The sequence below is a fragment of the Culicoides brevitarsis genome, chromosome 3 (genome assembly GCF_036172545.1).
Source record: "Culicoides brevitarsis isolate CSIRO-B50_1 chromosome 3, AGI_CSIRO_Cbre_v1, whole genome shotgun sequence".
NCBI lineage: Eukaryota > Metazoa > Arthropoda > Insecta > Diptera > Ceratopogonidae > Culicoides > Culicoides brevitarsis.
The window spans coordinates 215,078-227,923 of NC_087087.1; the positions used below are offsets into that span (position 1 = coordinate 215,078).

Consider the following 12,846-nt stretch of genomic DNA (forward strand, 5'->3'; position numbering starts at 1 on the left):
GACAAAAGGAATGAAAACGTGATCTATGACAAAAGATGTTTCAGAACTAACAGAAAATTTAGATGTGTATAAAATGTTTTGTCCACAATCATAATTTTAATAACAATGGCTGTTTCCGAAATTTATATTAAATTCTAAATGCCATGTTACATATTTATACATACATATATTGGTAGCACAATTTAATGGTTAAAAAGGTCTCTTATTTATTAAATTAAAACTTTGAATTAAATTGATGGTTTTTGATGTTAGTCGTTATATTCAAAAGCATTTTTTTTTCTATAAATTATGCTCTTTAAGAAGCATCTTTATCTGAAAAGAATTTGAAAAGGATTTTTAAAAGTATAATTTATATAAGTAAAATTTTTATAATAAACAAAACTGTATAATAAAACAGAATTAGGTTTCTAAAATCTTTAAAAAAGTGAATTAATCATTATTTGAGTTTAAGTAAATGTTACTTGCCCTAAAGAAAATAGGAAAATTTTTGAAAAATCAGATATCTGATTATATTATAGTTGCATTTGTGCGTATGAATATAAGAATTATTAATAGAATACACATCATGTCTTGATTAAAAGAGATATATTTTTATTTAAATTTGACAAAAATGGACACCCGATTAGCATGCAATGCATTTATTTTCCCAATATTATTGTTTCACATCTCGCGCAATGTACTTCGCATGCACGAAAACAAATTCAGATGTATTCAATTTTAAAACATCATGTCCTGCTTTAACAACTCGTACATGATGATGATGGTTTTACTTATAATATTATAAATGCATCATCCACATTTGTATATAAACATATATTTTTGCGTGGGACCACAACACCGAATACAAAACTGTTGTCATCATCGTTTGCTGTTGTTTTATTTTCATAGCATTGCAATGTATGTGAAAAATACACAAGAACACTCATATCATCACCAACAATACTATTGAAAATACATAAATTTTGTTAATTGATTCATTTACGTTTTGATCAGTTCATGCAAAAGTAATTTGAATTGTATTCGACTCGCACATGCAATGGCTAATCCTCGAAATTTGTATTTTATTGCATATTGTATATTCTGCGAATGATTATGCCATTGTACATATATCGAAGGGGAGCAGCAGGATGCATTGTTTAAACTTTGATCGTTAACCCTCATAATCAAAACGTCTGTCAAACGCAAAAATTTATAATATTTGACAATAGTTTTTGAAAAAATCTACTCTTGTTTTTACATTAAAAATAAAATGGTATCTCATATTCTAATTAATTTGGTTGCAAAATGGTATCCAAAGCTTGTTGACACTCTTGATAATGATTTTATTTTTTTGCGAATCTGTGGTAATGAAAGAATACTTTGATAAGCACTTGAGCAGCAGGGGTTGAAAAGTCTCCTGCGGCACAAGTACTTAGGAAAGAATTCTCTAAAAAACATTAAGATTTTCCAACTCAACAAACATTTCACGATTAATTGACGTTTGGATAAAATTACACACGAATCACAGCACTGAGAAAAGACTTCTTTTATTTCTTTAGAGAGTATGAAACATCATATTTCCTTCAATTTTTTATGCATTGGAGAAAACATTTTCACTTAATTACTTATGAGCCATCTTATCATCAATATTTCCCTTATCACTAAAATTTCTTTTTCGCACAATAATTTTAACTTTAAATTTCTTCTTGTTTCTGTAATTTCTTGTTCATATGATTTTTCTGAATTTTATGTGTGCAATTTGTCAAATTTCTTACAATCACGGCGAAAGACAACTAACATATGTTCTCAACTCTTCGAATGATTAACTAACACTGTTTATTAAATTTAATCACAATTGGACTTTATGTTATATAAACCATTTAAATTGACGTAGGTTTGATCAATTGACTCTTTTTTAGACCATACAATGGATAAATATGTGAGATGAAAGGGCATCAATAAATGCAAGAACATGAACAATATGCTCTCTCTTTCAAATAATATATTTATTTCTCTTACAACCGTACAGTAAATATTTTTTCTAAATTTCATACAAGCATATAGACACAAATTTCATTTTTAATATTTCACATTCACACATCATCAGGATTTTTAATGAATAAAGTCTGCTGGTATGTGATTCCTGAAATACATGAGGGAAAAAAAAGACATATTCATATAATTATGAAAAAGTCAACGTGAACATAATTTAGTGCATACAAAATTATTTTATGCGGGTTAGCGGATCTAAAATGTTTGGTAATTGTTATCATTTACGAGATCAAACCAACGTGACAAAAAGAATCTAAAACTGACAAATATACTTGAGTTTGGATTTTCAAAAGTTTATTGCATGTCTTTAATCACTTTATTCAGTTTTACACGTATATGCATGCTACATTTTAACTTTTTGAATTTCTTGTCTGTGTTGATCGCCTTTAAAATCATTTTCAAATATTTACATTCCTGACTTCTCTCTTTTGTAGTTCAAGTGTCGAGTGTAAGTGTATTTTAATAATAATAATAATAAAATAACTTGTTATTTTATTCAAGTAGTAACACCAAACTTTGCACACGCACACATTGTACAAGAAGAAACTTAAGCCATTATGTTATGCTTCCTAATTTTATTTCCCCACAAAACTGAAAAAGAGCGGTATCCCCTTTTCAAAGAATTTCCCTCAGTTCTGCAAATAAAAAATTATGCTTATTAAATATTTGTGCGTACATGTGCTTTTTATTAGTCACAAAATAACTTTTTCACTCACAAAAAAAAAAAAATGAAAATGAACATGTAGTTTTGGTTTTTCGGTAGTTAAAGCATAACAAAAAGACATTTTATAAAGCTTGGTCTCTTTTAACCACATAAAGACATGCAAAAGTACACACACACAACGCAAAACGAGACGCTTTTCATAAAATTTAAAAGTAACATAAATGAGTTAGAAAAAGTTTTGTGCATGTAATGAAAAACGTTTTGTATGCATGAAAAACATGCAATTTTAATAGTTTTAATAGAAGCAACAACTGTATAAATAATTAAATTATCATGTTGTGAAAAATAATTATTTTTCAAGAAAAAGTTTGCGTGCAAGTGTGGGTGCTTTTTGTCGTTTTCGTTATGTTTTGCTTTTTGTTTAAAAATACATTCTTTGAAAAAAACAAAAAAAAAATATTTTGATAAATTAACCGTCTTTCATCAAAGTTGAAATTGGTATCCGAACCAGGTATATTGCGATCATGAAAATTCCTTGAAACTTTGATTTGCTTGTAAATATTGGAGTCCGTTTTAGATAATTATTGAAAATGAAATCCATAGTAACGTGAAAATGTTTCACAGAGAATGATATAAAAGTATCATTCATTACCATCCGTTTCGTCGAAAGGCACGGTACGCACAACGAGGAAAAAGACAACAGAGAGAACCTTAATTAGAAAGTAAATGTTATACTTTGTTATTACTTCTTTAATTGGATATATATTGATATTGCTTTTTACCTTTTATTTCATACACTTGTTTCATCTTTGGTTACCCCTTTTGCCTTTTTTTTTGTTCCATGACATCATCATCCTTTTGCGAGTGGTATTTTGTGTGCTGTTGAATAATAAAACGTTACTTTGCCACGTGTATTTCTACCAAGAAAATGGTTATTGGGTAGAGGTGTCTTTGTAAATATTTTTCTTCATTTTATTTTAACGTTCACTTGTAATACGTAAATTATATCAAGGCAAGATACGCCGAGAACATAGAGAGAAAGAGAATCAGACTGTCTTCTTCACATCAATTACCAACACAACACGTTGAAACGTAAAATAATATTATAATGCAACAACGAGACTTTTGTTTAGTATGAAAATATTTTTAAAGCCAATGAATATTGCGAAAAGAGAAATGAGATAGGAAGACATCACATGCCATCCATATTATGAAGAACGGTCCCAAAGAGACTAAAATAACGAGTATTAAGGGAAGGATTAGAATTTTCCGTATATAAGTATGTATGGTCTCTTCACTTCTTCCTGTTTGAAAAACAAAAACTTTTCTTATCATGTAACTTTTCGTCATACTCTCTGTAACCTTGATTGTAACGGAGCTAATTCAAGCTTTGGCAGGCAATAACGATGCCTAATAAAATAATAAAAAAAGTATCTGTGAAAGTCAAAACAATCCAATCGATTTTTTATAAACTGTTTATTTGCCTCTTGCACACTTTTTGCGGCATTTGAATCCTCATAAATACAATCGTTATTGTGGCAAATAAGAAGAATAAAAAACTTTTCCTTATTCTTTCAATTTGAATTTCATGCATGAAGATTTACTTTAAAATATTCCAAAAAGAAGATTTCAATAAGTCCTTTAAATTTTGTTATATTTTTCTTTGGAAAGATACACAGAGCGGATGTATAGTTTTATTTGACTTAAACTCACATCGTATTCAAAAAAGATTTTTATTAATTCTCGAAGCAAACGAAAAAAATAAAAGTATTTGAATCGATTGAGTCTGCTTTTTTTGTTTGTTATTACTTTTTAAATCTTTTGATACAGCAGATTTTCTATTCCTTTTTTGTTTTACAGAATTACAAAAACTTTTTTTCCTCATCATTTTAAAATCTTCTATCTACCGTTCAAAGTTCTAAATAGATCAAGTCCTTGTAAACTGTTCAATTCGTGTTTCTTTTGAAGATGGTATCATAACCTTAACATCCTACAATACCGAAAACATGTTTTCTTTCTATCTGGCTTTCTCTTTTTACACCTCTTGAACACAAAAATTGCTTACTCTCTTCGTTTCTCTTATTTCCACTTGATTTAATTTAGGACCTTTTCTTTTTGTGTTCTTCTTGTGAGACTTTCAGTCAAAAATCATCTGAGAGACAACAAGAATGAAAGTAATTTTTACAACAGACTAAACTCATTTTCACATGAAATTTTCACTTTCAAAAGAATGATACGAAACATAAGATATAAAGATAATATTGAACCGATTTTTTTCATTGTCAAGTATTTCGTTGCACACGTGTAATTAATAAGATTATAAGCGTCCATGACAATGTAATGGATATAATACAAGACTTTTTTTAGTAGATAAAAATGAATCTCTGTGTTTTGGCTTAATGTTTTGTAGATGGCAGAACATAAAAGAAAATTTTCCTTATATGACAAGCAATAAACTGTTTTCATAATTCTTTATTATTATTTGTAGGAATCTGCTTGTGTACCGTTAACAACTTTTACGTGAATAAAATGGTTCGACGACACTTATTCAATGATGATGCGGACGGTAAAATCACATTATTTGTATTATACGCTGGGAAAACGAGTACGTTGCGATGCATTTGAGTAAATATTATGAAAATCCTCTTGAGGACATAACCCTATTTGGTATTAAAAGTGATATTAGATAGGGATCCAATGTGAATTGTGGTAAAGCTGTAAATGTTTGTTTTTTCACAAATTCGTCCGTCTCTACCCTAACGTTGGGATACACATTTGCTCGGGTTCAAATCAAACTCATTTAATGTCAACATTTATAGTATAAAATCTGAATAAGTAATACTCGTCACACCTACGAGTACGAAACGCAGCTACCATGTTATTTCGATGCATAAATAGCTTAAAGCTACTTTTCTGAAGCAACAACATAACAAAATGTATCTAAATCGGATATATAAAATGTACACTAACATGCAGTGTTTATTTGGGGCCTGAGTGTTGAATGAATATCGAATCAAGTGTGAAATGATTTTATTTTAACAAAAGCTGTTCAACTCATATACAACATATAAATAAAAATCTCATGTCTATTTAAAAGAACTTTTTTTATTTTGTTCCGTTTTTCAGTATACGAACGTAAGCTGAGTTCAGGTGACATGGGATGATTTGATTTGGGTTTTCAGTTTCCTTAAAGATGTAGAGAAGCAATTCTTTTTTTAAGGATGACAGAACAAGAATATTCAAAAGAGTAATATGATGAAAATAGAGTTCAGGTGAAAAAGGTTAAGTACTGTTTTATGCTTGAGAAAGTGTTAAGACAAGGGATTTTGTCGTTCTTTATAATTTTTACATGTATGTTAACTTTATATCAACAGAAAAAAAAACAAATAAAATCAACAAAAACACCAAAGTTAAGGGAATCCTTTCGAAAGTATAAGTTTATTTATCATTGCTAATGTTTTCTGGTTTATGTCCAAAAATTTACCGTAATAATTTATTCCAAAGCGCCCTATAATAGTGTATTTCATCCGTAAAATTCGCACAAACGACAAGAAAGTAAATAAATATAATAAAAACATCCATTTAAATAAATTTTAGATTGTTCAATTTATTTTTTCACCGACCACAGATACAAAAGTGACAATATCACAAAAAGTCAAAGGGTAACCTGAAAATTACCATTAAATATTTAGATTTGAATAAACCATTAATTTACTATACGTTACATTTGCTCCTGTTTTATTCTTTATTTCGAGCCAAAAATATTTAGAAACGGAAACATAAGTAGTGTGTAGTTCTCAGCAATTCAGATTTCAATAGTCTGTTCATTTTGTCATTACTTATGATTTTCTTCTTATATTTTACATGTCGTTGACACAAATTGGTTGGTTGTTGTTCAATATACAAGTGTAAAAAAGGAGAAAAACGTAGAGGTAATAAAACTTGTTTATGTGACAAGATTAAGCTAAATGATGTGAAACACCTATATTTATTGGGATTTTGTTTGTTGTTTTAAATTATATTCAAATCCATATACCTATAAAGTTAAAACTACACGAATATTAAGCATAAAAAGGAAAAAGAGCAAAACATCCTTTTACAAAACCAATAACTGCATTAATGTTATCTGCATTAAAAGTTTCCTTAAAGGATGTGTGATTTCCTTATTAATGTACATCCGTATAGAAAATGTAGTAATAGCAAATAACTCCCCTGAAATATTTTTATATTTACAAAATTGTCTTTATGAAAATGACGAAAAAAGGAAATCATAAATTTAACGCAAACCACGTGACCAAATTTTTCCAACAATTTTTTTAAATTTTGTGCGGTATTTGTTAAATCTTATCAATTTTAGCCAACTCAATTCAAACACTTGTCAAATACTTTACCAAAACATTTCGTTTTATAGAGCTAAAAGAATTATTGAAAAATATCCCCTAAAACAATGATAAAGCAAGGAATATTAAATGAATTGCAAAAGTTTGTGAGCGGCGTCAGTACTTTGCATCGAGGACTTCCTCTTGGAGCTCATCCGCAACTCTTAAAATGTAGTTTGACACTTTTACAGGAGTTGCCTGCAGCGAGAAATGTAAATTGAGTTTTTTTTATAAAAGAAATATCATCAAAATTGATTCGTTTACAGATTGTTTTCGAGTATTTTGCTGTCGTTTTCGATACTTCAGTGAATAACTACATTATTGCCATAGAAAAGGATCCGCAAGCAACTCACACTGACGATGCTATCTCCGAAATTCAAGATGCGTTGGAAGATTTAGTGACAAACAGTTCAGCTGCATGGAGTCCCTTAATTAGTAATTGGAGTTTGCGACTTCTCGGGCAATTGTCTGACAAACATAGTCGTCATCGAGCAATGGATATTGGAACAGCATGTACTCTTTGGCTTGGATCGCCCGCAATGCGATGCTTGCTCGGACTTAACGCTTTGTGTTTCGATAAATTGACATCTGCGGAGACTGAAACATGCATTAGTAATTTGTTGGCAACGTTTGTTAATCATTCGCCGCACATGGATTGGGTTGTAGCGCGCCTCGGAGGATGTTTTCCATTGAAAGTTATCTCAAAGATTTTGCAATGTGGATTGAAGGGCTTTTCGGGAAATTATAACAGTACATTAGACTCGGAAGTTGGAATATTAGGATATCTTTCGCGTTCCCATGAGAAAGAACTTAAATTTGCATTGAAAGAAATGGTAGAAGCTGTAAAACAACCATCGAATATCTTGGCGAATCACACAATTCCATATATTTTGCATTTGGCAGAAATGTCGGAAATTTTGTTACAATCCATTGTTCACGTGTTTTTGGATGTTTTTGATGAATCTTTTATCAAGCTCATCAAACAACAATATCGACAATGGCCAAGTAGTTACAGTGCAATGAATGTTTTGCAAATAATTTCTGGTTTGATTCTCAAAACGGGCGATTCAAGTACAAAAATTCTCATGATGTTGTCGAAAATGGCTCCCGAATATATGTGGTGCAATGAATTGTTGGAACTCGTATTGGTTGAACTCGAAAACAAAACTTTGGAAGACATTCATAGCCCCATCATGAAAGATCTCATGAAACAAAAGACTGAAATATGGAAAGAATGTCTCAATGAATCCCCATTTGTGCAGCAAACCGCTTTGTGGGTATTACTTCTGAACAGTTTTCGTTCTTCCATCATATATCATCAAACAATATGTGAACTTCTCTCGTCTCCAACGAACGACTTGAACAAAGTTGCAATAAGCTCTTTGATTCGTTTCATTGGCGGAGTTTATGGAACAGATGTTCCTGATACAAAGCCCGGACTTGCATTAGCTCTTGAACGCATAACGTTAGAAGGCAATCGAAGTAATGTTAGCTACAATATTTTAAAAAATTTAGTTCACATGTTGAGATTGGAAAAATTAGGCACTTCAGTACATTTGAGACGACAAATTTTAACACAAGCAACTCTTGAATCTATGAGCAAAATCTTATCATTATGGGAAACGTTGCTTGACACGATAAATGACGAGCTTGAAGTGAATCTATCAACAGATTTATCACATGTAGAAAAACGTTTAAGAGTGAAACGCGAAGACGAGGGCGAAATTGAGGAAGATGTTGCCGAAAATTGTCATACGGAAATCCATTTAATTGCACAATTAATCGACGTGTTAGGCATAACAGGAAAAAAATCACCTCTAAATATGACAGACACTCTAAAAATGGCTCAATTGAGTGTCAAGTACTTCTTTTGGAGCTTAACTGAAACAGATATCAATTTACGTGACAAGGCAATTCATCGATCTTACGCTTTACTATCCAAAAATTGTATAGGTCAAAAAGCAGCATTGGCAATCACATTGCGAGAATTATTGGAAGGCGCTCTTTTCACGTACGGAAATCTTTTTGGCTCCATAGTTGACGAAGAACCCGAAAAAACAAGAAAATGTGAAAGTTTATTGAAACTGAATCAGCAGCAAGGCATCGCAATGATCGCATCTCGCTCCCTCGTATTACATGCGGGCGTAATTGGCGATGGTCCAAAGTTACCCTCACGAGATGCGCAAGGCCCTCAACACGATATCAAAAACATTTTTCTAAATGCCATTGAAGCATGTTGCGCGGATCCTGATTTGGCCATTAAAATCGAAAGTTACAACTTTGCTGCACTTCTTCTTGTTGAATATCTCTCTACAGATATCATGTACAACGGATTGCCATGGCCCGAAGAAGAATTTACGAAAGTTACTATGGAGCGCGATTTACAAATTCGTCGTTCATTTAAGGATAAGCCAATTCTTTGGTCTATTCTCGGACTTATCGCAAGTTGTCGTCCTTCAATTTGCCTATGTTCCGTCTTATTACGTGCTTTGTGTGCGAGCGTTTTACATCAATGGCGTGCTAAATCTGTAGATAACGTTATTACAAATCACAAAAATGACGATTTGATGTTCGTTACGGTAGAATTGTTAAAACTTATGTCGTTGAGTCAAATGTTGCCTCCTCCGTTGGATTATCTTTATATAGTTGTTCAAAATTTGGATCCGACGGAAATTGCATACGTTCTCAGGGAATGTGTATGGAATTTCATGAGGGAGTTTGTTCCTTCGCCAATCATGTTTGGATGTGACACAATGGGATTACATTGGAGAGATCCTTCCGTTGCGAGACCTCCATCGCAATTTATCGATCCTTTACGCCACACAATGCAGAAAAATATCAAAAAGTTTGGCACTTTATTCTATCAAATGTTTTGCATTCAAGATTTGGGAAAATCTAAAGTGTGAAAAATTTTTGTTAAGTCGCAAATAAAATCATATTTTTCAAACAACACATTCATTTATTCATTTTTTTTTTCAATTTCTTTTAGTATTATTGTGATATTTTTTTTTTATATATAGTTTGGAACAATTTCAATTTCCTTTCAAATGTTCAACTGGATGTTCAATATATAGTTTTATCTTTATGTTTCTGAAGTACGGCGGCAAGTTTGTACATGTTATCAATAAAAAAAACTTAAATTATATCCCAAAAAAGTTCCCTCTCGGATTTCAAAGTCTCTAAAAAGCCAATAACCTACTTAAATAGTTTGTTTTCATATTTATATCTTTTTTTATAAATAGGTATTAATAAAAAAAAACAAATGGATCCGTCTTTAGGGATTTTTTTTTCTTGCACATATAATATTATTTCTTTCATTGGGTTTTCATCACTAATTAAGGTACCTTTTCTCAAGTTTTTGACGAGATTACTCACATTTTTATGTTTCTCTAAAAGTTACTTATGCTTAACAATGGCATAGCATTAAACATTGTTCAAGATTGCCGACAATGCGATAACTTTTTAACTGAAATACAAGAAAGCGGTTTTCTATGTCGTTTTTTAGAACTATTTGTATTATTTTTATGACTGGTTGATGATGCGCCCGCAACAGAATTCGGATTTGCTGCAGAAACGTTATTGCTATTGTTTGTCGTTTTTTGTAAATGTATACTTGAGTTTGGGGCACTATTACTACTCGTAATGGTTAATTGTGCGGATGCTTGATGAGGATCAAGCTCTGAAATTAGAAAAAAAAAACGACAAAATTATTTCAATATTATGAAAAAAAGAACAAGACTTAATTACCATTCAATTCATGTTCTGTAAGATAAACATTCGTCATTGTATCGCGACTTGTATCGTAATGATACGATTGCAGATAAGGCAAAACGGTTGAACTACGTAATTTATCACCTTTGAGCGGCGGAATTGGCACGGGCAAAGAATCTTCTTCAATTTTTAGACGACACCATCTGTAAAATTACTTAAGTAATGTTAAAAGTTGAGAGAACTTTTTCGAAAAACTTACGCATGATTTCGTATTTGTGGTATTGTAAAACGATCTTCGGGCTTTTCTTGCAACATATTTACAAGTAAATCTGCCAAATTTGATTCCAACCATTCAGGGGGCTTCCATTCACATTTCCCAATGCTCTCGAGCAGTCTATAAATGTTATTCCCCTCGTATGGATATAATCCTGTAGTGATATTGTAAAGTGTCACGCCCGAACTCCAAATGTCTACCTTGAATCCGGGAAATTTATCATGCCCATCTAAAAAAACAAACACAAAGCTCAAAATATATCATAATTGTAATTAAAAGACGACTTACTTGCGATTTCAGGAGGTTGAAATGCAGGCGAACCTTGACCCGTAGTTATTTCATCGTTTTCGGAAAACATGCTGAGAGCCTCTGCAACTCCAAAATCCGAAATTTTCAATGTTTGATCGAGTGTTAGGAGCAAGTTTCCCGGTTTAATGTCTTTATGAATAATTCCACGCCCATGCAAATATTCTAAGCCATCTAACAACTGCAAAAAATAGTTGTGTGCTTGAAAGAAGGGAAATTTTTTTTCGGGCACTGAATCTAACATCTCTTGCAATCCTCCAACACAGTAATCCATTATAAGATACATTTTTTGTTTTTCCTCGTTGTACAGCACGTCAATTAACTCGACGACATTCTTGTGTTTCAATAAGCGAAGTAACTGAATTTCACGTGCTACGTTCTGCTCTCCGTTTGGGATTCGTCGCAATTTCTTTTTTGTCAATATTTTCACAGCCCTCCGACGAAGTGTATCCGAATCCAAGAGCTCCTTAACTTTCCCGTAACTGCCTTCTCCGAGTAAATCGCCAAACACATATTTCCCAACCATCTTACATTTTGGTTTTTTCGATTGGTAAATGACCTCATCGGATGCCACACGAGTACTTAACCAATTTTGCTGTCCTATCATCGTATGAAAATCCATTTCAGCTATTTCATCGTCGTTTCCAAGCCATGAGACACGATCCGTGTTCGAGTTGTCGTACAATCGACCGTCTTCATCGTAAAATTCATCCTCATATCCGTCGATTGTGCTTGCAATGCGATCCGTTGTCCGTTGTATCTCGTTTGTCTCGTCAGAAGTAACAACTACTGCTGGCCCTCCCTTTTTCGCGAGTGCAACATCTTCTTCATCGTCAATCTCAAAAGTATCCTGATGATCATGAGACCAAGAATTTTGCTCGTCTCTTGATGACATTATACACTCGTTGTCGTCCTCACGAAAATTCGGATTTTTCAGTAGTATCTTTGCATCTTGTGCCACGTCAACCATCACATGAATACATTTGTTGTCGCTATTTACAGGATTTATTCACAAAAAAGGCTTTGAAAGCCCTTGCAGATGCAATGTTTTGGTTTTACGAGTCTGTTATACTTGTTATATACTGTATCACTCTCATTCGTCTCAATCGGTTTAAAAAAAAATATGAAATACTGTTTGAACAATTTGATCACGTGGTTTTCACAATGCTTATTAAATAGTAAAGTTTTGTATTTCATGTTGTAATTTTTTTTTCATATGTCAATATAAAGCTATTGACTCGTTATTCGGATGGTAGATTGAAAAATTTAAAAAAATAATTTTTTGTTTAACAATTAAATTTGTAATTTGAAGCCGCATAAAATTAACAAAAAAGTCACATTTATAATAGCTTTTTATTAAATGCTGTATACTTAATAATCATCATGGCTGAATTAGAAGCAATAAAGTTATCATTTAATCAAATAAGCCGTTTAGCTCTCTCCACATATGAACACTATTCTTTGATCTCTTTATACCGAAT

At 31.9% G+C, this 12,846-nt stretch overlaps 2 protein-coding genes across 2 annotated transcripts; one reads left to right on the top strand and one right to left on the bottom strand.

The window, feature by feature from the left end:
- The first annotated feature begins 7,087 nt into the window (after positions 1–7,087).
- LOC134833993 (integrator complex subunit 5) lies at positions 7,088–10,019 on the top strand. The gene is made up of 2 exons (XM_063848502.1): positions 7,088–7,286; positions 7,341–10,019. The coding sequence occupies exons 1-2, from the start codon at positions 7,143–7,145 to the stop codon at positions 9,978–9,980; spliced, it is 2,784 nt and encodes a 927-aa protein (XP_063704572.1). The 5' UTR covers positions 7,088–7,142; the 3' UTR covers positions 9,981–10,019.
- A 7-nt stretch (positions 10,020–10,026) lies between these two features.
- LOC134833994 (serine/threonine-protein kinase stk11) lies at positions 10,027–12,412 on the bottom strand. Its single transcript, XM_063848503.1, has 4 exons — positions 11,348–12,412; positions 11,045–11,288; positions 10,822–10,988; positions 10,027–10,753 (listed from the first exon to the last, which is right to left on the bottom strand). Exons 1-4 carry the CDS (start codon positions 12,333–12,335, stop codon positions 10,509–10,511), a joined length of 1,644 nt encoding a protein of 547 aa, XP_063704573.1. The 5' UTR covers positions 12,336–12,412; the 3' UTR covers positions 10,027–10,508.
- Positions 12,413–12,846: the final 434 nt, after the last annotated feature.

Bases quoted from the DNA above. Each gene is read 5' to 3' on its own strand.
- LOC134833993 (XM_063848502.1), top strand. From the start codon at position 7,143: ATGATAAAGCAAGGAATATTAAATGAATTGCAAAAGTTTGTGAGCGGC. The intron at 7,287-7,340 runs GTAAATTGAGTT...ATTCGTTTACAG, and splicing joins AGTTGCCTGCAGCGAGAAAT to ATTGTTTTCGAGTATTTTGC.
- LOC134833994 (XM_063848503.1), bottom strand. From the start codon at position 12,335: ATGGTTGACGTGGCACAAGATGCAAAGATACTACTGAAAAATCCGAAT. The intron at 11,289-11,347 runs GTAAGTCGTCTT...TTGTTTTTTTAG, and splicing joins TCAACCTCCTGAAATCGCAA to ATGGGCATGATAAATTTCCC. The intron at 10,754-10,821 runs GTAATTAAGTCT...TTCTAATTTCAG, and splicing joins TACAGAACATGAATTGAATG to AGCTTGATCCTCATCAAGCA.